General features: G+C 44.0%; 3 protein-coding genes across 3 annotated transcripts in view; 2 read left to right on the forward strand and 1 right to left on the reverse strand.

Moving 5' to 3' along the window:
- Positions 1–90: 90 nt before the first annotated feature.
- On the forward strand, positions 91–6,048 carry wdr32 (WD repeat domain 32). Its single transcript, XM_027274788.1, has 7 exons — positions 91–892; positions 2,341–2,454; positions 2,573–2,770; positions 3,277–3,479; positions 3,570–3,650; positions 3,733–3,878; positions 4,505–6,048. The coding sequence occupies exons 1-7, from the start codon at positions 444–446 to the stop codon at positions 4,874–4,876; spliced, it is 1,563 nt and encodes a 520-aa protein (XP_027130589.1). The 5' UTR covers positions 91–443; the 3' UTR covers positions 4,877–6,048.
- A 3,972-nt stretch (positions 6,049–10,020) lies between these two features.
- cpxm1a (carboxypeptidase X (M14 family), member 1a) lies at positions 10,021–18,309 on the reverse strand. Its single transcript, XM_019277825.2, has 13 exons — positions 17,951–18,309; positions 16,801–16,910; positions 16,135–16,274; positions 15,910–15,994; positions 15,156–15,306; positions 14,985–15,073; positions 14,693–14,816; positions 13,817–14,013; positions 13,405–13,584; positions 11,656–11,950; positions 11,215–11,354; positions 11,024–11,126; positions 10,021–10,825 (listed from the first exon to the last, which is right to left on the reverse strand). Exons 1-13 carry the CDS (start codon positions 18,279–18,281, stop codon positions 10,503–10,505), a joined length of 2,268 nt encoding a protein of 755 aa, XP_019133370.2. The 5' UTR covers positions 18,282–18,309; the 3' UTR covers positions 10,021–10,502.
- Positions 18,310–22,655: 4,346 nt separating this feature from the next.
- Positions 22,656–24,611, forward strand: part of zmp:0000000662 (RING finger protein 145) — a 10,971-nt gene continuing 9,015 nt past the window's right edge. Inside the window, exons 1-2 of the mRNA XM_010755408.3 lie at positions 22,656–22,939; positions 23,160–23,389. Coding sequence (XP_010753710.3) covers positions 23,221–23,389 — 169 coding nt within the window. The 5' untranslated portion in view covers positions 22,656–22,939; positions 23,160–23,220. The remainder of the gene's footprint in view (positions 22,940–23,159; positions 23,390–24,611) is intronic.

Below are 24,611 nucleotides of genomic sequence, written 5' to 3' on the forward strand. Positions count from 1 at the left end.
CAATAAAAAACACAAACTTCCGCCTGGACCTTTCAGCTTAAAATACATATCGCTGAAAGTTTATTTGTTGATAGGTGATTTAATTCATAAAAACGTCAAGAGATTAATTAAAACGCAAGTAAACATCGATAGGTAATATTTCTAATGTGTTTTGTTTCTATTTACGCGCACACGAGGCAGTTTCCTTTAAAAATATATACAGTGCGCTTTTATTTTGAAATCTGCATTTGTAGTTTTCCGGTAGCATTTTAGCTAACCGTGTTGGGGTTGACGCTGCCGAGTCTGACAACAAAACACCTGAATCCAGACGGTAACCGGTGCAGCTGCAGCCTGGCGGCCATGGCGCGTTAACGGACCGGGACACGGGACGCGGGTTCATGCTCGGTAGGTGACCGGAGGCAGTCAACTTTTTCCGCCGTTGGAGCCGCCGCGCAGCCGCTACAATGAGCTCCGAGCACCAGAGCGACAGCGAGGACGCCGACGAGTCGCAGGACAGGCCCGACAGCGGCAGCGTGTCGGACGTGGAGGATGACATCGCTCCGGTGGCTTCTCCTCCTCCACCGACGACGGCGGAGAGCGGCAGCGAGGAGCGGCCGGAGCGGAGCTCCACGTCTCCGGCGTCGGACGAGCGAGAGCCGTGCTGCCACCCGCCGGCCGCCGTGCCGCAGGCGGGGAGCGGCGGGGACTCCAGCACCGACAGCCGCCGGGGGACCAGCCTGTTTTCGTGGCTGCAGAGCAGGACAATAAGACGAGGGGTGTTCGTGGACCCGGCTCGGGACAACTTCAGGACAATGACCAGTTTGTACTGCTCCATGAACCCGGCTGTGGAGTCTGTGAACCTGAGCACGCAGACCCACGGAGCCGTGTTCAACCTGGAGTACTCCCCGGACGGGTAAGACAGGTTTGGGCCTTTCAGCTCCACAGGGTGCATTGAACGGGTTTGGGTAAATATCCTGGAAAGTGCTTGAATTGCATAAACGTGCTTCACAGTGATATAGGATCACACCTGACAGCACGGCAGGCTCAGACAAACAGGCTGTAAGCCTCTGTGAGCAGGCAGCACATGCACAGGAGGAAAATCCTGCAGCCGAACCAGGTCAAGCTGCGTCCAGGCTGCATCATATTTGTTTACGGGCTCAAGTGACAGCGAGACACAACACGTGTCCTGCCTGCAGAGAGGGACATGCAGCAGAGGAGACATCCTGAACGTGCTCAGCGTGGATTTCTACATTTATTTTTGGAGCTTAAATAAGAAACAGTTTCAGGTTTTAAGCTGAAAAGTTGTGATGCAGTTACAAATATTACAAACACACGATGTGCACGAAAAGACACGAGGCAGATGAGTTTAAAGGGATGGAAGAACATATTCATATATCCATGTTAGAATATCAAAATATGCAGAAACTCTGTGCAGTCTTACTCAGGGCAAGAGTTCGTGCAAGTCTCCTGTCTGCACAGAGGAAAGTCTTTATAAAGTGTGATGGCAGAGAGCAAGAATAACTTTTTTCCAGTGGAGCTGCAGGAGTCTCTCCTGAATCTGCTTTGCTGCTCCATCAGGACTTCATGTGAGAAGCATGTGGAGCTCCAGAGCAGCTCGCAAACGCCCAAATTCATCCGTTCGTTCAGTTTTAAGTGTGGCTTCAGCTCGTGCTGCTGCAGAGAAGATTGCACTCGCTGCTTCTGCAGCATCCTGCTGCACACACTGACACCGCGGCTTCCTCATGAAGTCGAGTCTGATTGAGAACAAAGGAAGACGACACACGAGACAAATGTCTGGAAATGAACGAATAAATAAAATGATGAATTAGGTAGTTACAGAGCCGTTATTAAAGTCACATCTGAGTTCATTAAAACAAATCAGACGTGCTCCAGACGTTTGTCAGTCCTTCAGGTTTTATTAAAGCAGCAGACGATCCCTCGCTGCAGTCTGATTTTAAAATATCTTCAGTTTTAATCACGTTATTACGAGTGTTGGTGCAGACACTGGTGCTCTTACCTCACAGTCAGAGATGTAATGGCGTGTAAATGTAATTTTATTTATTGAAATGCTCTTGCCAATAGACTTTGTGTATCGAGGAGGGATGCTATGAGCTTAATGTTTTTTAATGATCATTATTTCTTCTTTCTTTCTGTCCGGCGCCTGTGATGAGATTTCTTTAGATGTTGTGTGTTTTTATTTCCACATATCTTCTCTTTACTGTCTCCGTCGTATATGTTGGAAGTTCTGTGTTTTATTCCTGTGCGTTAAACTCCTCTCTCCCCTCTGTAACAGCGACATTAACTCTGCTCCTCTCGTAAGTTTTTACGAGCGTCTCTGATTTGTGTGTCCGTCCTGCTCAGGTCTGTACTGACTGTGGCCTGCGAGCAGACTGAGGTCCTGTTGTTCGATCCCATCTCGTCCAGACACATCAAAACGCTCACAGAAGCCCACGAGGACTGCGTCAACAACATAAGGTGCGTCACTTTAATGTTGAATCTCCACGCCAACATGATCCTTTAAATCGTCTTCAGTGCAGAGAGGTCTCCAGTCACGTCTGCAGAGAAGTTTCACCCTGATCTGTCCCTCTCGCAGGTTTTTGGACAATCGTTTGTTTGCCACCTGCTCTGACGACACCACCATCGCGTTATGGGATCTCCGTAAGCTGAACTCGAAGGTCTGCTCGCTGCACGGCCACGCCAGCTGGGTGAAGAACATCGAGTACGACACCAACACTCGTCTCCTCGTCACGTCCGGCTTCGACGGCAACGTCATCACATGGGACACTAACAGGTTTGTGTGTGTACGGGAGAGAAAGATGTTTTCATGTTTTTTGTTATGTCGAATAATCAACCAAAAGTCTAAATACAATAAATTTATAAAGATTTAAAAGCTTCAAATCTGCAACGTGCAAACCTGCAGTTTCTTTCTTAATGAATGACATAATTAATCAATTATCAATTTCTCTAAACACTAAACACTAAATCCAGAAAAATCCACGTTTTGTTTCTTATTTTTGTGTCAGTACTTTTACCTCTTTCCGTTTCTAGCATTTATGTCATGTCGTACCGGGAGCTGCACATAAAACTCCAACCAATACATCACCACCTTTTTACAGTCCCCTTTTCTTTTATGCCTCCATCAAATAAAAAGTGCAACTTTACAGCTGAAGGTGGGGTAAATGGGTTTTTTTCTTTGGCCATAATTCAACCACGAAAATCTAATTTCTCCTCCTGAAAACTCGTCCCCAGTTTATGTAACGGCGTGCTCAGGTTTCTGTGATCGTTCTCCGTCTGCAGGTTCACCGAGGACGGCTGCCCGCACAAAAAGTTCTTCCACACCCGATACTTGATGCGGATGCGTCTGACGCCCGACTGTTCCAAGATGCTCATCTCCACTTCCTCAGGGTACCTGCTCATCCTCCACGACCTGGACCTCACCCAGTCCCTTGAGGTGGGCAGCTACCGCATGCTGCGAGCGCGACGGACGCCGCTCAGCTCAGGTCAGATCACAGAAAAACAACGGGTGCAGCTCTGTTTGTCGTTTTGTTCTGAAGAGTTTGTTAAAGAAAATGTTTGTTGTGATTCTGTAGATGGAGGCACGTCGGCGTCCAGGTCAGCTGGAACTCCTCGCCAGGGTAACGACTCCAGCAAGATCCACCCTCACAGAGAAGGTCAGGGACGTCCTGGGGTAAAAACTGAACACACGTCTCATGAAGACGGACTATAGAGTGATCACAAACTTTGTTCTCGCAGGTCTTTCTCCCAGAAACAGCCTGGAGGTTTTGACTCCGGAGATCCCCGGAGAGAGAGACCGAGGGAACTGCATCACCTCCCTGCAGCTCCACCCTAAAGGCTGGGCCACGCTCATCCGATGCTCCAGTAACATGGACGACCAGGAGGTGAGAAACACTTAGCAGACACGCTCTCTTCTCTCACAGCTGATTTTAAATGTGTGATGCTACATGTGTCGCTGCATGTCTCAAGTCATTTGTGACCTCTGTTGACCGTTTGTTGGTGTGCTGTAGAAATGGCATTATTATCTTCAGCTGGAGCTTAAGGTCACACTGCACCTGCATCTGTTGAGTATGAAAAAACCCTCAGGTGAGGGTAGATACAAGCAGAGGCGTCTCTATCAGGTGAGATGCACCTGCAGCTTGCTTCTTAGCAGTCTATGTCGTCCCTCCTGTGGGTTCTGGGTCTGCCCTGAACACCTCCAAAGGAAAAGGAGCCCAGGGGGGCGTCGTAATCAGACGTTGAACCACCTAAGTCGTCTCCTTTCCACGTGAAGGAGCGGCGGCTCACCCTATCTCTAAGGCTTTCCCTTTGAACCACAATGGTCTGGTACACTCGACCACGAGATGCTCGAACACCTCTAAACACAAGCAGCCATATAAGAAGGTAGTCTTCATACAGTCCAGTCTGAACGTGGACCACAGACCGCTGTCTCTTAGTAGTTTCAAATCACATCGTGTGACACTGACTGCCTCTAACTCTGCGTCTCCTTCCCCCTCCCTGTCTCCTGCAGTGGACCTGCGTCTATGAGTTCCAGGAGGGAGCACCCACTCGCCCGCTGGTCTCCCCCCGCTGCTCCCTCCGCCTCACCCACTACATCGAGGAGGCCAACGTCGGCCGGGGCTACATCAAAGAGCTGTGCTTCAGCCCGGACGGACGCCTCATCTGCTCCCCGTACGGCTACGGCGTCCGCCTGCTGGCGTTCGACGAGAGCTGCGGCGAGCTGGCCGACTGCCTCCCCGTCCAGACGAGCTGCCTCAGGGAGATCCGCTCCATCTACTCGCACAGCGACGTGGTGCTCACCACCAAGTTCTCTCCGACGCACTGCCAGCTGGCCTCGGGCTGCCTCAGCGGACGCGTCGCCCTTTACCAGCCCAAGTTTTAGCAGCCGGAGCTGTTGGAGAACAACGCGCTGCAGACCTGGGTGGAGAGGTGCTCGTGCACAGATGTAGAAATGTTACCACATATATTCTGTGACCTTAAGATCTAATCTCTAATCCTAGTTGTGCAAAGAAATAATGAAAACTTGAGGAGCCTTGAACATCTCCGACGTGGTCCGGATGGGTGTGATTTTTCTGTGTGGAGTCTGACGCACGGTATAAAAGGAATATTGTGATTTTTCTGGACCTTCTGCCAGGCGACCTGTATGGAAAACTCCACCCACCTGGCACCTAAAGGGTGACAAAACAAACTTAAATATATTTGACTTGTACTTCTGGACCCAGGTCTGCAGCAGCTGTGAAGCAGAGTTTGTCTGGGCGGGAATCATCAGATGACGGCCGCCGACCTGGAAAAAAAAAGGAAAAAGAAAGAAGTAAAAGAGACTTCAGCTGTCGTGGGTAAAAACTTTCAGCCTCTCTGACTCTGAACTTCAAGTTTGAGGCAACAAAACAAACTCCCGTCCAGACCGAGGAGACGGTTTGACGTCCGAGCCTCGAAGGTTTGGATGATTCAACCGAGAGATGCGACATGGCATCGGTCAGAAACAAAAAAAAACTCTTTCATACTAAAGATTAGCGGTAGAAACTTATTTTGGAGACTCAGCACATCCAGATGTCGCTGTCTTGGGACAAAAACACTAAGGATGCAAACAGACAGACAGATTAATCCATTAAGTCCTCAGCTGCTGCTCACGCTCACGTTTCCACTGGTGCTGCTTCTCTGCTCATACAATCTGATCTTTGACCCTCACTCTTGTGTTTTCCATCGCCGCCCCCCCTCTTTTCCCGCCTTCATGGTTTTTAGTGGTTTTATTGGTGTGTTAACGTCGGCACTACTCGTTCACGGTGGTTGATTCATTTAAATCTCTGCTCACAGATTCACTTTCCCGTCACGGTTTGTGTGTTTTCATCTGAAGCCTGCGAATGGAAAGAAGAAGAAGAAGCAGAAGAAGTCGCTCAGCTGCTCTGATTTCTGTACAAACCACTACTGCAAGATTGTTGTGAAGGAAATAATATTTACAGTTTCAGATTTCTTCCCGTAAAGATAAGGCTGGCATTATTCTGTATTTTCATCTGTCTGACTTCGATCTATAAAAACAACTTTAAAAAAAAAAAAGGCTCAGTCGTTTCCTGAAACATTTGGCCACATCCGTCTTTAGTTACTCAAACTGGAGTAAGTAGTGATGAGTAATACACAGTTAGAGGTAACAGATGTATCAGTATTTGGCCACACGGACAGTATTAGTTAGTAAAATCAGTAAATTTTTGGGCTGAGAATAATCTAGAATACTGTCAGCCTCATCCTTTGACTTTTTGTTGCCTCGGCGTCGTCCGTTTGACCTTTCACAGGATGAAACTTGCCAAGACTCTTTAAATCTGACTTGTTTTTCGACCTTGTACCTCATTTTGTTGTTGATCCGCGTCAGTGTTTGATTTGTTTCCCCCTCGCCTCACATCCATGTGGTGACCAATCAGGTTTTTTCCCCTGTAAGGGAGATCACTTTGACTGTTGTAGCTGTCGGCGATGCTTTCTTTGTGTTTTATGTAGAATAGCTGCTGTAAGAGCCAAGCACACGCGTGGATGTTCCCGTGCACACCGACTGACCGACTGCAGAACAGATGTAAACACACAGATTAGACGTTAGCGTGTACTACTATGCATACCAGCCTTTATGAAGATTCTCCTGTCTTATTTATACGAGGGCGACGCTTTCAGATGCCAAAATGTGTTTTGCTTGGACAAGGCGGTGCTTCTCCTCTGTGATGAGTTGCTGAGCTGAGAACTAAAGGCGAACATCTGCTACTGCGATTATTTAAAAGAAAAAAAAAAAGGTTTTGATTTTAAAAGAATTGATCGACATTTTTGGAAATACTCTTTTTAAGATGTTAAGAGTTAGACGAGCAGATCGATATGTCTGTCCAATATGAAGCTACAGCTAGCAGCTAGTTAGCTTAGCCTAGCCTAGCTTATCTTAGCTTAGCTTAGCTTTGGATAGCACAGAGACTAGAAACAGTGTTGTCTGTCCAATATGGAGCTACAGCTAGCAGCTAGTTAGCTTAGCTTAGCTTAGCTTAGCATTGGACAGCACAAAGATTGGAAACAATGTTGTCTGTCCAATATGGAGCTACAGTTAGCAGCTAGTTAGCTTAGCTTTGGATAAAACACAGACTGGAAACAATGTTGTCTGTCCAATATAGAGCTACAGTTAGCAGCTAGTTAGCTTAGCTTTGGATAGCACACAGACTGGAAACAGTGTTGTCTGTCCAATATAGAGCTACAGCTAGTAGTTAGTTAGCTTAGCTTAGCTTTGGATAGCACAGAGACTGGAAACAGTGTTGTCTGTCCAATATGAAGCTACAGCTAGCAGTTAGTTAGCTTAGCTTAGCTTAGCTTAAGATAGCACAGAGACTGGAAACAGTGTTGTCTGTCCAATATAGAGTTACAGCTAGCAGCTAGTTAGCTTAGCTTAGCTTAGGATAGCACAGAGACTGGAAACAGTGTTGTCTGTCCAATATAGAGCTACAGCTAGCAGCTACTTAGCTTAGCTTAGCTTTGGATAGCACAAAGACTGGAAACAGTGTTGTCTGTCTAATATGGAGCTACAGCTAGCAGCTAGTTAGCTTAGCTTAGCTTAGCTTTGGATAGCACAGAGACTGAAAACATTGTCTGTCCAATATGGAGCTACAGCTAGCAGCTAGTTAGCTTAGCTTAGCTTAGCTTTGGATAGCACAAAGACTGGAAACAGTGTTGTCTGTTCAATATGGAGCTACAGCTAGCAGCTAGTTAGCTTAGCTTAGCCTAGCTTTGGATAGCACAAAGACTGGAAACATTGTCTGTCCAATATGGAGCTACAGCTAGCAGCTAGTTAGCTTAGCTTAGCCTAGCTAATCTTAGCTTAGCTTAGCTTAGCTTTGGATAGCACAGAGACTGGAAACAGTGTTGTCTGTCCAATATAGAGCTACAGCTAGCAGCTAGTTAGCTTAGCTTAGCTTAGCTTGGATAGCACAAAGACTGGAAACAGTGTTGTCTGTCTTATATGGAGCTATAGCTAGCAGCTAGTTAGCTTAACTTAGTTTAGCATAGCACAAACATTGGAATGGGTTGGCTCAGGCCAACGGTTTCCAAATTTGCCCACCAGCACCCGTTAACGTCATTAATTAACACATGTTCGTTTAATTTGCATTAGTTAGTTTTATTGGCAGTTTTAAATGTTGTGTTTTGTAGCAGAGTTAGCGCTGGTTCCCTGGCAGAAAAGAAATAGTCCATGTCATAGCGCTAACCGCTGTGAATCGGGTTATTTTCACACTTAAAGACAAACTAATGAGATACAGTGTGCTCATTAATGTTTGACAAAGCCAGGGTAGCTGTTTCTCCACTGTTTCAAGTTTGTGCTAAGCTAAGCTAAGCAGCTTTACATATGAGACTGGCATCGATCTTCTCATCTAACCCATCGCCAGAAAACGTGGCTAAGAGTATTTCCCAAAATGTTTTTTTAAACGTGATCGAGAAATGTCGATTTAAATTTGAGGTGAAAAAGTTGAACACAGATGTGATTTCATATTTCCCAGCTCACAGCGGGGTCCTGTATGTTCTGAGGAAGGATGCTTTCAACACTTTGTACCTCAGTTAACTGCTCAAAATGTGCATATTTCACCAATGGGGTCGGTTTCACGTTCAGTTCAGTCAGTTCAGGAACTTTTTGACTGTGGAACAACTCGTCTCACGAGTTACAGACATGAAGAGATGCTCTGGATTTGGCTGTTAAATCTAGAGTTGGATTAATTGACTGAGCTGGAGGTGAAAGGACCAGCCATGCTGTATATTTAGTGCTGCTTTTATTTCACTTATATTCACAGAAGAAGTGTCTTATCTGCCATTTTCACTTCAGGTATAGCAACTGAAAAAAACCCGGGTTGATTTGTTTTGGATTAGTTCTGTTTGTCAGTCCCGTTCTGGGTTTTTAACCTTGATTCTGTTGTGGATTCGTTGAATGTTCTCAGTAGTTCTGGTGTTACCTGTGCACCGTCACCTCAACTGACCCCAGGTGGAGGAAGAAGCGTGGACGAGAGACGGAAAACATGTTAAATTGCTTGTACGGTTGTTTCCTAAATGGCTGTCCAGCGAGGACCGGATACTAAAAATGGTACTTATTGTCACTGAAATAAAAAGGTTAGCTTGTTTTGCACTGCTGACTGTTGTCTGGTGTTTTTGAGTATTTCTGTTCTTCAGTATTTTGTTTTTATTCCAATATTAAAACTTGAATCGGCCGCTAGATGGCAGTCAAACTCACGCCTGTAAAGACTCTGATCCAGTGATTCCCAAACATGAGGTCGACCTTTTTCCAGACTTTCTTATCTTGTGTATTTGTGCGTAAAGTTTTAGCTTTATCCTCTAAAACATATTAAAATAAAATGTGAAGAACGAATCACATCACGTAGACATTTACAACCATAGTTGTGTTTTACGGGTTGAGAAAGCCAATGAAAGTTGGGAACCGTTGCTCTACACACTGGCTCTATAGCCGAACAATAGCTTCTGCAAAATGTTGGATATACGTCATGTTTTGTAGTTTTCAGGGATGTTTATGTTGGTTAGTCGTTCCCTTTGTTCCAAACTGACATCTATTGGTTGAGTGCCATTGATGGTGCCCAGAGGCTTCACAGTTCATCCAGTAGCTCAACATCTGGCATGTAGGCACAAGATCCTGTGCCAGCATTCAGCGTTTTCCGATGACTTTGACCTTCTCTCTAGGACCTCTACCATGAGGTTGGAGTTTTCAACTCAGTTTTATTTATACAGCACGACATCATAGCAGAAGGACACTTTCCATACAGAGCAGGTCTAGACCGTACTCTTTATAATATTATTCACACCATGAGAAAACACCAGGAGACGGCAGCGAGGGAAAACCTCAAACAGAAGCCGGATCATGGTGGACCAAACTTGTAAGTTTCAGTCGTCCTATCGTCTTTAAAAAACACTTAGATGTCTTAAATACTTTGGTTTATGTTGAACATTCCTGTCTCAGGTCGGGAACGCTCCTCTAACAGTTTGTTTCTCGGTTGTTGTTCCACCAGAATATAGATAACACAAATAAGTCATCTTTATTAGATATTTTTATGATCCTGTTGGACAGTCGAACAAAAACAGTGTCACATATCAGACCAGCTGACAGTTAAATTCTCAACTCAGTCGTCTTACAGCAAACACTACAGCGTCACCGGCTATAATGTGGACTAAAACAGTTAAAGAATGCCTGTCTATGAACGTGTAGGTGTCCATTATCCTTCGAAAAGTTTGTATCCTGTCAGCTTCAGTGAGAGTTTGTGCGGCGGTCATGGAACACGTCGCTGTTGAATGTTTAAATTTAATATTTTAAAGCTGTGATTGCCACGTTGGTGGAAGTGGAAATCTCAGCGACAGATATGCGATACATGTTTCTAATTGTGTCTTTAAAAGCGTCCTCTCATAGGAACGTGTCACTATTTCCGGAGGTCGGTTTTCTCAGTTTGAACTGAACTTCTTCAGCCCGTCATCCAGCTCTCATCTCTGAGGCTTCCCGTCTGTTCTCACGCTCTCCGGGCTCTCCTCGTCTGCTCCTGCTGGCCCCTCTGGCCCTCCCTGCGGCGGTTGATGGCCTTGGTGCTGGCGCGAAGCTTGCGGAGCCTCAGAGCGCGAAGACGCAGCTGAAGGTCCTGTGGGATCTTCCCGCCTTTGGCCCGAATCTCCTTCAGCCTCTGAATGGGCGTTTTGGTCAGGGTGAAGTCACAGATGGTGGCATGTGGCTCCAATCCAACGCGGCATCGACGCATGGACGGGAAGTAACCCTCGGCCCAAACCACCACCTTGTACTCACCCGGATTCATCAGACGCCAGTAGTCACCGTCAGCAGCTAGAAAAAAGATATGGAGACAGAAAAATGCAAGTTAGTGACTTCCTACATTTCCCAGAATGCCTGTCAAGAAGCCTGCAGAGTAGCGGTGACCTTCATGCTGTGTCCACTTGTGATCCCAGCCTAAATTAAAATCTCCTCACAGTTGAACATTTTCTGCATTAACCCTTTAACAGATGAATCAATCGCTGAGCTGACCTGATCGTATGTCGTGGTCGTGGTCCTCCACCTTGATTATGGCGTCTGCTATTCCTCGTTTGGTCTCCTTGTCTCTCACCACACCTTTGATGCCTCTGTGAACCTGAGCAGAGAATAAATGCTTCACTGTGAGACCCCAAAGAGAAACTTTAAGGCGGTGGATGACATCGTGCACGGACAACCAGACCGACCTGCTCCATGTAAACCAGCAGAGACTCCTTGTTGTTCTCCCACTCGACGGGAAGCTCGCTGGCATGAGGGAACTTATCGCAGGACAGCTCCACCGTCACCTCGAAGCAGTTGGTGTGCATGTAACTGAAGTCATTCATACCTGCAGGAAACGAAGAAACAAACATTTAAAATGATGTTTTATTTATGCAAAGAAGCTAATTGAAAGCTGTATTGAAAGGCTGATTGAACTCAATTAAAACTTGACTTGTCTGTAGACAAAATATAGATCAAAACAATATCTAGAAGTTAGTGTTCATCCACTTAAATTAAGATGTTTGCAAAGAAGCATTAAGTCTGAAGTTTAAGGGGTCCTGTGAAAGAGTGAAAGAATTTGTCCACCAGGTTTTATCATCTGTGAAAACATCCTCTCCAAAAGCAAAGAGTTCACTGCGCTGACTCACTGCCGGGAACCGTGTGCCAGGCTCCGCCGTTGATGATGTTGTGGTGGGCCTCGAAGTCCTCGTAGTGGCAGATGCGGCGGTCCGGGTTGGCCATCACCAGGTTGGTCGAGGCGTAGACGGTGGCCAGCCAGCGGAAGAAAGCGTTGTCCGCCGTGGGCGTGTCCTCCTGAGGGGCCCAGTCACGGGTACAGTCGAAGGGATACGTGACCACCAGTTCTCCCCCGTGGAGGTTCGCGCTGAGCACGAAGGGGATGTCCTGCATCCAGCTGATGACGGCACGAGTCTCCGGTGCAACCTGGCAAAGGATGGTCAAAGTGGATGAGCTGACTTCATGATTGAACACATACAATGACCTCTAACTTCTAGCTTCTTCTAACTCTGGCAGCACACGCATGATCACGCAAGTTTGTGTGTGTGTTCAGTCATCGTATGAACTATGTATTTCTAGAAACGTAGCTTGTAGATGGAAGAGCTCCAAACACGTGTCGATTAGCAGAAATTAATATAAAATAATACTTTTAAAAAAGGTCCAGTGTGTCGAATTTAGTGTCATCTAGTGGTAAAGTTGCATCCAACTGAATACCCCTCGCCTTACACTCTCATGTCCATATCTAGAGGCGGTGCTTGGTTTGTGCCTTCTGGGCTACTGTAGAAACATGGTGGACTCTGTGGAAGAGGACCCGCTCCCTGTGGTAAATCACTCTCCTACCGCTCATACTACAAATCCCACAATGCACTGCGACACAAGTCAAGATACTGTCATTGATGAAGACCTGTTCACCGCCTTCCCCCTGCTGCTCCGGTTGTTTATTATTATTGTCGGTCTGCGGACTGACAAGACACACCGGCTTACCGACATGTACACGTGTGTCTTGAGTTGTTGTTACTTGTGTTATGAATGTCCTTAAATCCCCTTAAATGTGACACAGTGCACCTTTAAAGTGGATATATTTGATATTTGGTGTTCGCCTTTAACAAAGAAGCTGTAACCAAACACTGAGTGACAATGTTCGGGCTTCCAGGAAAACCACACTCCTCTTGGCTCTGACACGACTTCCTGATTTGAGGCTTGCATGCTGCTGCAGTGGAAACATTATTTTCCTCTTCTTAAACTGTCCACACACACACACACACACACACACACACACACACACACACGCACACACACACACACACACTGCTTTTCAGTGTGACCTACATTTATGCACTAATAAACTGGAGACAAACTGTACGAACTGTTACATGTCACCTTTTTTTTAGGCTGTTTTGGAAGGCTGTAATCTGTATTTCATTCAAATTTTGTACAGCATATTTATTAACTGTTAATATTTACTACATCAGGGTGTTAGTCTGTTTTTAAAGCCTCTTTTACTGCGTTTATACTCGTGATTTATGTTTCTTTACTGCCACAGTGTTGTTAAGAATGCCAGCAGATGGCGCTGCAGTTCCTGTTGATTTGTTGCAGTGGTGAAATGTATCTTAAGTACTCGATTACTATGCTTGAGGTACTTAAGTATTTCCATTTAAAGGACCAGTGTGTCTAGTCGCTGATTGCAACCCTCTCTCATCGCTCAGTCCTTCCTTGCATGAAGGAGAAACTACGGTGGCCAAGGAATGCATAAAAAAAGCAAAAGTCCTTCTCTAGTTTAGTTTGTCTGTTCAGGGCTACTGTAGAAACACGCCGCTTCAACATGGGGTGATAAAGGATCTAAATACTTCTTCCACCACCCAGAGAACGCACGTCTTTACCATGGCGTCTTCTTTGGTGTAGTACTCTGGGATGGGGATGTAGTGGTTGGTGACTTTGGATTTATCTGTTGCCGTCTCTTGGGCGTCCCACATGATGTTGTTCAGATCTGGAAAGTTGTGATTCAGGTCGATTCCTTCGTAGCTGTATCGTCCGTCAGCCCAGCCCGCCAGTTCTGAGCCCTGCAACAGATCAGGCGACAGGAAATGAAAAGAGACAGACAGGAAGCTGGAATCTCTCTGGAGACGTCGCTGCTATACAGCGTGCCAGCACATTAACTGTTAAATACACAGCCCTGGTTGGATTATTCCTTCACTTGATCCCCTTCAAGCTAAACTGTGCATTAGTCTGAAGTCTCTGAATCTTATGCTCCATCATCCCTCCTCTAACTCATCTCAGACAAACTTCACCCACCTTCTTATAAGCTTCTTCGTATCCGTCAGGGTTCATGGAGGGCAGGAGGTGGATTCTTGTCTCGGTCACCAGCCGAACGACGCGTTGGTTCCCCTTCTTGTATTCTTTACATAAGTACTGCATGAGGTTGAGGACGAGTTCTCGGCCCAGGGCCTCGTTCCCGTGCATCCCCGCCACATAGCGAAACTCCGGCTCACCTGCCAAGGGGGAAAATCGAGCGAGTCACGATAAACTAAACATGAAACACCTGAAATGGTTTGATTGTTTTTGTATTCAGTGGGTTTAAAGGCACATCAGGAATACTCTCCGATAAAAACACACTTGTGTTTTGTTACGCAACATGAAGCTGGCTCACAGCACTTTGCCAATAATCATACACGGATTGGCCAGACATGATGGCAGACATTCCTAAAGCTAAATCTTCAGCTTGACTGAAAAATAAATCGAGCTGAAGCTTAAATCAGCTCTAAATAACCAAAACTCCCATTATTACTCCTTTGGAGTGATTTCTAAATGTGTTTATGCCGTTTGTCTGAGAAGAAGGAAAGAAGAGCTACACTTCACTTCATTTATTGAACATTTATTTTGGCAGATGAAGACGGGCTCCATCTGAAGACAAGATCCAAAAGAAATGTTAGGTGGAGGGAGCGCTCTCCGATTTCAGCCCCGTTTATCAGTTTGTTTACACAGGAGAGGCCTTCTTTACAAGACATCCCAGCCTCCCTGTGTGGTGCTGCTGCACAGAACACGCCTGTGTAAACACTGGAGGATGTTGAACTGGGCCCCCCCTCCCGAGCAGCTAAATTCAGAGTAACAAGAGAAACCGGATAAACTCTGGTCCAGAAACTCAATTTAGAAGAGGAGAAGTTGTCTTACCTAGCTCATGTTTGGTGGGGTTATCTGAGATCACCATGACGTACAGTTTGAGGCCCAGGTAGCTCTTCCCGATGGTGTAGACGTGGGTGATGTCCGGGCACTCGTCGGTTACAGACTTCATGAGCTTCAGGGTTAAAAGGACAAGTCTTTAAAGCCTTTAAAGGGTTAAATGTGAACTGAGTAAACCTGCAGACTATTAAGACTCTGAGTAAAAAGCCTGGCAGGGGCTTTAGGGGAACCAAAGTTACTCATCGTGCATGTGTGGCCTCGCAGCCATTCATCACGCTCTAACCTTTCTCATGTCTTTGTAGTTGTGGTGTCTGAAATCCAGAGCGTCTTTGGATCCGGGTTCTCGCTCTGAGGAGTAGATGTCAGCTGGATCTACGAGGAAAAACATCTTGACCTGTTAGTCACGCCGAGCGTCTCGTTCTGAAAGCAAACACATCAAATGCATCATCGTTACCGTCGACGCGGCAGCCAAGTATCTCAGCCCTGAGGCAGATGGTGCCGTTGAAGTACCAGGTCTGAGGGTTGATGCGGATGTAACGGGCGACGGTGGGAACAGGAAGGAGTGCGAGCACCGGAGTCTCTGGATTCTGGTTTCCTTCAAAGATCTGTGCAAGTTTGAACATTTTTTAGGATCATAAAAATCACCACCACGGCTGCACAAGCTTCTAAAATTGTGAAATATCTCAACAACTATTTGAAGGGTTACCGTAAAACTTTGTGCATTCATTTGTCCCAAACTTTGGTTTGTGGTCGAATTCCCCAACTTAATACTTCTACTTTGCTTTATCTGAGAGACAAATCCTTTTCCTCCACAAGATGTGTCTCAAAGCTTTAGTTCCAGTCCAGTGACTAATAAACTGAAGGATCAAGAGTTCCTTCTTAAGCTAAATAAACTTTTTAAAAATCTCTCTGGCGTTTTCTGGAAAATGCAGCGAATCTTCCTTCAGTTTGAGGCACAGGTTCCATCAATCCTTAAATCTCTATTTTAGTTTGAAAACAGATTTTTACGTTTGTGAAAAGACTGTTGAACCATAAATTCCACTTTATTTATTTTCATGTTGAGTGTGGTTGAACTGTTGTCCGCAGTACAGTACATATTTTACACTTTGGCACAAACTCTTGAAAATCTGTTTTCCATCAGCGTGAGGTCGAGCAGTCACAGTGTGAACATTCCTCTGATCAGAGAATACAAAAAGAACGATTCTTACTGCTTCTTCTGTCCCATTCATGCAGACCTTCCAGTTAACGGAGTCATTACTCAACTGGACTTTGTAGGTGTGGACCCAGTCCCAACTGTAACGAAGACAAAGAAGGGCCAGAAGTTTTTATTAGACTTTTATGCAGATTAGGAACGTTGTGTTCTGGCTTTGAAAAGCTCATTTTTAACATTATGCACCATCTGATTTGTAAACATCATCCTGATACTACCTGACCTCCAGATGGAGTTTCGTCCCTGCAGGATGACTCCGGTGAACAGGGTGAGGTGGATGGCGTCCACCTGGAGCCACTGATGCTGGTCCTTATAGTCAGCACACCAGGCTCCGTCGTACAGGTCCCCGTCCTCGATGCCCGACTGAAAAACACAGACGCTCAGCTGCAGAATCCATTAAACCGACCCTAACGATTTCAGCTCTGCCTCGACGTGAAGCGTTGCCAAAGGTTTCAGTGTTTGACCCTGATTGTGAAATAATTGCTTTCAGACTGTTGAATGAAGGAGGTCGGGATGTTGAGCAGCTCTGCTGCCCTGTGTTTTACAGTAGAAGAAGGCTCCCTAACACTGGAGCTTTATTATAGTGGCAATTTTACGTGGCAATAAAAGTGGAAAAAGTGATGAAGCATGCAGCCGATCTGCTTTATTTTATGGTTCATTATTAGTTTAAGAAATATGGTCAGAAATAAAACATCAGTTTATGAATCGACTAGTTAATCACCTCCATCACTTTGGTCCGTATCTCAGTAACTATCGGACAGATTGTTATGAATTTATGGTTAAACCCCACTAACTTTGGGGATTATCGTCTTACAGGATCTTTTCACAGGACTGTCACTCCAAAGCCTCAGCATAGGTGGATTGATGTTTGATCCACATCTAGACCAACCTGGATATTCAGCCTCCCCCTGTGAGGACCCAGACCCCTTCTCTGGTAGGACGAAGCTTGGATCTGGTTGTCGTCAACCCGCAGGGACTCCATGCCGAGAGGAGGACACTCTGGGAGGGAAAGGAAACAGCAGATACAAAATCTTGCTCTGGAAGTTTGTGTGGAGATGTTTGGACCGACTGCTGAGGGGTTAAAAACTCTCGCTCTGGTTTCTCTGAGTAAGCAAACACATGGCCGATGTAATAAGAGGTGCCAGCAGTTATGTGGAATATCTCCAATCATCTCGGGTCAGTCCAGTGGGAGTTTGGAGGCCCTCTCTCCAAAAGGAAACTGCAGATAAGTGAATGCTAGGAGGGTCTGAATGTAATCTGAGACAGAGCCGAGGGGCAAGAGGGAGTCGAGTCAAACAGAGGAACAAGAGCTGCAGCTGCAGAGCATTTCATGACAGTAACAATCCTCTTACGGAGGGAGAAGCATGTTTGTCTGTTCTCTTTACATCAAGAGATGTTCTTTAACCACAGCACCTTAAAAATGAAAGGAGCATTTGTTTCTTAGCACTCCACTAAAATTTGAGGACACCCGTTAAACAGAGCTGTTATTAGTTGATTAATCAAACACTGACGAGTTCCAGCCTGCCAGAGGTGAATATCTGATGCTTTTCTTTGTCATCTTTTGGTTTTTCGACTGTTTTCTGGCCATTTATGGACCAAAGAATTAACAGAGTAATCAAGAAACTACAAAAGTAACTATCGAGGAATTACCTGGATTACCTCGCAGCATCAGAGTAACAGAATTATATAAATGAATGTTTATTTTCACTCATTTAAAGATTCTCAGTGAACATTTAGAGAGAAAAACTGACTTCTGTTGTCCAGGCAGGGGTGGAAAGTAACTAAGTACATTTACTCAAGTACCTTTGAGTTACTTTCCATTTTATGCAACTTATTAAAACATTTACCTAATTAATTCAGTTCATTTACAAATTCAAAGTAATAACACACAAAAAATACTTTATGTCTATTACTTTTGTACTTTTACTTCAGTATAAGATGTGTGTACTGAAGCCAGAACCTCCGTGGGTCCCTGAAGGCATCATTGATTAATTGCACGTTCATTAATTAACATCAATGATCTTGAAGTTTCGTCTTACCCAGTTTTGTTGTCTCATCTTTAGTTTCTTCTTCGCTGTTTTTGGTTTGCAGCTGTTCGTCTCTGACAGTGGTGCTGGAGACTTGAGTCGGAGTCGTTGGAGTCGGTCGGTCTGTGCTGCGATCAGACTCAGCTGTAGTCGTGTGGTTGGAGAATAATGGATTTCTCTCTGTCGATGCATCGTCTGTCAGCGCGTCTGAGAATCCTCCCAGAACAATCAGAGCGGCCAAAACGCTCAATGACTTTTCCATCTTTGTCTTTGTCCGAGGCTGCACAGATGAAGGAAAAAAACTGTTTGTGCAGATCTGACAGAGCCAGACCTCCATCCACATCCCTCCTCCTCAATCCCACCTCCTCCTCCACATCCACATCCCTCCTCCTCAATCCCACCTCCTCCTCCACATCCACAGCCCTCCTCCTCAATCCCACCTCCTCCTCCTCCACATCCCTCCTCCTCAATCCCACCTCCTCTTCCACATCCCTCCTCCTCAATCCCACCTCCTCCTCCTCCTCCTCCCTCCTCCTCAATCCCACCTCCTCCTCCACATCCCTCCTCCTCAATCCCACCTCCTCCTCCACATCCACATCCCTCCTCCTCCCCTTTCTCCCAAAATTCCAGTCAAAATCCCGCGAAAAAAGGCGATTCAAAAGTTTGTAAACTTTGACCCATTTATTAACATGTAGTGGGGGAAAGTAACTAAGTAACTAAGTACATTTTACTTAAGCACATTTGAGGTATTTATAGTGAATATTGAGTATTTCCATTTTCTCTCAGTTTATGTAAAAGAAAAAGTTAATTTGTGGAAAATAAATAAAAATGTTTACAGTAGTTTTCTGTATTTTACAATGACAGCTATTATCTGTGAATTAAAGACCACATTGTTATTTTAAGTATTATACCAATCCTCTCACTTTTGTACTGCACTGTATTATTCTTTCTTTCTTTCTTTCTTTCTTTATTTTATTATTATTATTATTATGGTAATTTTCTGTTTTTTTATTTACATACAAATTCATGTAAAATGACAATAATTATCTGGAATTAAATATGTGGCTCAGTATATAGACGTAAACATTTAACTTTATCTTTACTTTCAAACTAAAAAAAAAGTTCTGGAAAATAAATCTGATTCTTTTACAGCCTTTATCTGTAGATTAATGACCAAATTGTTATTTTAAATATTATACCAATAATGTCAAATTACTTATTTATTTCTCATTTTTGTACAGAAGAATTACTACGCTATTTATACAGTAACAAATGTAGCTGTAAAACGAACATTGTTGATGAACGTTTTGATCAGTTTTGAAGATATGTGGGGTTTGTAGTTGGAGAAAATGTTTGACAAGTTTCCTGCTCTGTGGTTTGGCTTTTTTTAGAGTCAAAGATAAAAAGAAACTGTCACAGATGAAATGAGTCAAATTTGGATGGTGACACAGTTTTAATTTTCAGAGGACGACTGAAAGATCAGCTAAAACACCAACGTGTAGTAGTTTAACCACAAAAAAACAGTAACAGCACCTGTGGAGATGCATCTTAGCAACCAAAGTGACACGATCAGAGAAAGTTAGTTTGTCATCAGTTATGACCTTTAAGTTTCTCGCTCTCCCTGTAGGGGCGAGAGCTAAGGAGTCAGTGATGTTGATGTCCTGGTGTATTGTAGGTTTGGCTGGTTCAGTTTTTTAAAGGTTCAGCTGGAGCTGGTGTGACTTCATCCATGTAGATATGTCTGAGAGGCATTCAGAGATCTATGCAGAGACCGAGGGGTCTTCAGGTGGAAATAACAGATATAACTGAGTGTCATCTGCATAGCAGCGATGCGAGAAGCCATGTGAGTCGATAATAGGACCCAGAGAGGTGGTGTAAGTAGCAAAGAGAAGGGGCCCCAGCACCCAGCCCTGGGGCACCTCTGTGGTGAGATGGTCCAAGCCAGGATAGAGTAGAGTAGAATTTAAACCAGGAAGAGCTGAACCAGAGATGCCCATGTTTGAGAGTACAGAGAGGACTTCTGTCACAGACAACAGAGCAGTTTCGGTTGACTGACCACTCCTGAACCCAGAAGAAGATTGTTCAGTGAGAGGAATTCTGGGAGCTGTTGGATGGCTTCGGATAGGAAGGGAAGAAGTTGGACAGGACGATAGATCTCAACCTGAGCAGGGTTTAAAGAGCATTTCAGTGTTACTGTGCTGTAGATGTCTGAGGGAGATCACAGGTGCATCCTGTCTGATGTTTCAGCAAACCGTCAAAATGTCAGAATATCTGCCACGATCAGTTCATATGATGTTTCATCTGATATCGAGCACTCAGGAAATTGGTGGGGACTTTTGTGTTAGACCTTCCTCAGATAGATGTTGTTTCAGTGACACTTTACAGTCACACTGATTGGTCATAGTAATAAGTTTGATCTTCTCTACACTCTCAAAAAACTCTTGATAAGCTTCAGTTTCTTCTCCATTTTCTTGTTGACCTCATGTTCTGGTGGTTCCACATATTTGGATCCTGTAAGTTAAACGCATGCAATGCATCAGTACATATAATGTATTTGTCCTATGTTGTTGGAGCTGCTGATTAATACCAGCAACTCCCCCCCGTAGTTGGTAAAACCCAAATTTCCCGTACATCCCGCCTTTTGACATTTCACTCACACAAAGCTGCAAATCTTCTCTCTCCCCTCTGTGTTTGGATATTATCTTTTCATTTCGATGATTCACGTTGTCCTCCACCTCCTTCTTCACCTCTGACTCTGCTGACAAAATGTCTTTTTGGGCCCTTCTTTTGTAAACATTGCTGATATTTAGTATTTCCCTAGAGGGAACTGTAGGGGATCGAAGTAGAACGTTGTCTCCAGCTCATGATCTGAGACAAGTCACTACACCCTCAGTGATTGTTTGTGATCTTCCTGTCCTCCATCTTTAGTCTTTATTACAGCAACAACTAAAGAGCACAGATTGTTGAAACACTCACAGGGAACACTCCATTCTGTGTTTGTACCTCCACCCAAACCACATATTTTTTTAAATTGTCAGCAAACCATCACATCTGTGTTGTATTTAAGTTGCACTGTCATGAACTGAACTCAGCTTTCACTCACTTGGCTGTCCACATCTGGTAAAACTAATAATGTTTGAATACGAGGCGACGTTTAAGAAAAACAGAGTGTCACTCTCTAAGCTCTATATGAAGTGTTCCCACATGCTCTGTATGCATGTGTACATAAACAGTCTTTACAGTGAGGCTGCCTTTCTGTTTGTGTTTCCAGGTTTGCCTGTCAGTCTCTCTGAGAGCATTTTAAGGAGCGCAGAGTCTCTGAATTCATCCAAAGTTTGTTGGAAATATTTAAACTGCTGCTCCAAACCAGTTTAATGTCTGTAATTATACCTTTAAAAATAAAATAGACAGAGAAAACCTTTTTAATTTCAGTTTGGGTACAGGAAAACATCAAACCTTTGCAAAGGTTACATGATTATTATATGATCATGATTGACTAAAGGAGGTATGAAGAGCCTGAAGTCACAAAACTTGCAGATAAAAAGATGAGAGCTGGGCAACTTCCCACCCACACAATCAGGAAATGTACTTTCTTTGTATTAGTCACGTCTTCTCCTGAGTAACTGCAGTGCTAACAGTTCATGTACACTTTGTAGCCAAATGTCACAATCCCAAAGAGACAGCCATGAGAGAAACTTTGTGATTTCTACTGCTTGTTCTGGGAATTTACCTCTAGGCGGGATGATGAGCGGTGATGACAACATGTGGATGATGGTAGGAGAGACGACTGCTCACACAGACACAACAAACATGCAGATGTTTCACACGTCAACAGTCTTAATCAGTCTGACAAATATATCTACAGAATTATTACACATGAATTTTGTTTTTTATGACACATTTTATCCTTCATAAAATATCTCGTGCTTTAAGAGGTTCAAGTGTATCTTTTAGACTGATTGATTTAATTGTACATTATTATTTATCCATTTAAGATATAATCCTGAAAGTACCCATAATTTTTTTTTAAACCTTGTTTCACAATAAGAATATTTCTAACTTCATCACTACTTTTAATTTAGTTGTATAGAAAAATGTGCAAAAAAAGTGCAGTATAAAAATGTATATTATAATATAGTAGTAGTAGTAGTACTAGTAGTAGTAATAGTAGTAGCAATAGTAGTAGTAGTAGTATTAGTAGTACCAGTAGTAGTAATAGTAGTAGTACCAGTAGTAGTAATAGTAGTGGTAGTACTACTACTACTACTAGTAGTAGTAGTAGTACTACTATTACTACTACTACTAGTAGTAGTAGTAGTAGGTGTAGTACTACTAGTAGTAGTAGGATGAGTAGTACTACTAGTAGTAGTAGTACTAGTAGTAGTAGGAGGAGGAGGAGGAGTAGTAGTGGTAGTACTAGTAGTAGTAGTAGTAGTAGGAGTAATAATAGTAGTAGTAGGAGTAGTAGTAGGAGGAGTAGTAGGAGTAATAGTAGTAGTAGTAGGAGTAGTAGTAGGAGTAGTAGTACTAGTAGTAGTAGTAGTAGTAGGAGTAGGAGTAGGAGTAGTAGTAGTTGTACTACTAGTAGTAGGAGTAGTAGTAGGAGTAGTAGTAGGAGGAGTAGTAGTAGTAGGAGTAATAGTAGCAGTAGTAGTAGTAGTATCCTAAAACATACTTTTATTTTGAAATCGAGAATCGCTGGCCCTGATTGGTCCATTCCGACATGACGTGTAGACGGGAAATGGCCACGCAGGCGAGCGGAATCACAACATTGCGTGTTTCTGCGTGTTTGTGCGTGTCTGTGCGTGTCTCTGCTGCTCGTTTTCGGTTCATTTCAGCTCTTTAACGCCACTCTTCCCGCCACTGTCATCTCTAACCATGTCGTAGGAGCTCAGGTCCCGGTCAAAGTGAATCACCGAGCTCGCTGTGCGATGGAAACATGCCGCTGCTCGGTGTCAGAGCTAACGACCAGCCGACACTAGCAGGCTGTCACCGAGCAAAGTAAGTGAGGCTGTGTCACCAAACATGCCTAAAACATGCTTAAAACATGCTTAAAACATGCTTAAAACACGCTTAAAACACGTGTGCACACGCTGTGTTGGCGCACAGCTGACTCTGCCGGGAGTTAACGCGCTAAATCTGACGCTAAACGCCGGAACTCTCAGCTAAAATCGGCCTGGAGGCTTGAACTTCAGTTTCTGTGTTTGTTTGTTTGTTTCAGATGACACGAAGACGAACAAGCAGCATGTGACACACACACACACACACTCTGGGTTTCAAACATGCCTCGTCTGGAAGAGTTGGCCAACGTCGCCCTCAGGGTTCCGAGCATCCTGGTTCTGGACCTGCTGTACAAGTGTGACATAGAAGGACTGACGGATCACCTGAAGGCCAAGAACGAAGACATGCTCTTCAAGTATAAATATGTCATCTGGAACATGTACTACCTTGGTAAGTCATAAGTTATAGTCATAAACATGAATTTTCATGCACCTGAAAATCATTTTGTATCCACAGTAGGAGCAGGTCCTGTGTTTTATGACAAAGATTACTAAAAATTATGAGGTGCTGATTAGTTTTCAGTTTTTTTAAATAGTAATTGATTACTGATCACTGCAGCTTGACAAACTAACCCAGAACAGACAAACTAGTAGGAGTAGTAGGAGTAGTAGTAGTAGTAGGAGGAGGAGGAGGAGTAGTAGTAGTAGTAGTAGTACTAGTAGTAGTAGGAGTAGTAGTAGTAGTAGGAGGAGGAGGAGGAGGAGTAGTAGTAGTAGTAGTAGTAGTAGTAATAGGAGTAGTAGTAGTAGTAGTAGTACTAGTAGTAGTAGTAGGAGGAGGAGGAGGAGGAGTAGTAGTAGTAGTAGTACTAGTAGTAGTAGGAGGAGGAGGAGGAGTAGTAGTAGTAGTACTAGTAGTAGTAGTAGTAGTACTAGTAGTAGTAGTAGTACTAGTAGTAGTACTAGTAGTAGTAGTACTACTACTAGTAGTAGTAGTAGTAGTAGTAGTGGTAGTAGTAGTAGTGGTAGTAGTAGTAGTAGTAGTAGTAGGAGGAGGAGTAATAAGAGAAGTAGTAGTAGTAGGAGGAGGAGTAATAAGAGAAGTAGTAGTAGTAGTAGTAGTAGTAGTAGTAGTACTACTAGTAGTAGTAGTAGGAGGAGGAGTAATAAGAGAAGTAGTAGTAGTAGGAGGAGGAGTAATAAGAGAAGTAGTAGTAGTAGGAGGAGGAGTAATAAGAGAAGTAGTAGTAGTACTAGTAGTAGTAGTAGTAGTAGTAGTACTAGTAGTAGTAGTAGTAGTAGTAATAGGAGTAGTAGGTTAGTTTGTCTGTTCTGGGTTTGATCTGATTTATTTTTCGCCCGTTTTGTCACTGAATGATCAGAAATGATCATGAACCCCCAAAAATGATTCAGTTAAATCAACATTTGACATTTAAACGAGTTAAATCTGTCAAAAAAAAAAAAATTAATCAGTTATCGGATGAATTGAGAGATTTTTCATCTACACAACAAACGAGCTGGAGAGCAGAATGCAGCTCACACTTTGTGTTTTTTGGGAATATACTAAAATTACGACATGTGGGTTGAATTGAAAACAATACTGTGAGATATTACATCTGTGTAATCAGTCAAGGGGACGATGTGAAGACGGATATCTGGTTAAAATTCTGCTG

This window comes from Larimichthys crocea, chromosome XXIV, assembly GCF_000972845.2.
Source record: "Larimichthys crocea isolate SSNF chromosome XXIV, L_crocea_2.0, whole genome shotgun sequence".
Lineage (NCBI taxonomy): Eukaryota > Metazoa > Chordata > Actinopteri > Sciaenidae > Larimichthys > Larimichthys crocea.

Coding starts and splice junctions, on each gene's coding strand:
- cpxm1a (XM_019277825.2), bottom strand. CDS start 18,281: ATGTGGATGGAGGTCTGGCTCTGTCAGATCTGCACAAACAGTTTTTTT. Junction 14,014..14,692: donor CCCCACCAAACATGAGCTAG/GTAAGACAACTT, acceptor CCCCCTTGGCAG/GTGAGCCGGAGTTTCGCTAT. Junction 11,951..13,404: donor ACACCAAAGAAGACGCCATG/GTAAAGACGTGC, acceptor ATCCTTTGCCAG/GTTGCACCGGAGACTCGTGC.
- wdr32 (XM_027274788.1), top strand. CDS start 444: ATGAGCTCCGAGCACCAGAGCGACAGCGAGGACGCCGACGAGTCGCAG. Junction 893..2,340: donor CTGGAGTACTCCCCGGACGG/GTAAGACAGGTT, acceptor CGTCCTGCTCAG/GTCTGTACTGACTGTGGCCT. Junction 3,480..3,569: donor ACGGACGCCGCTCAGCTCAG/GTCAGATCACAG, acceptor GTGATTCTGTAG/ATGGAGGCACGTCGGCGTCC.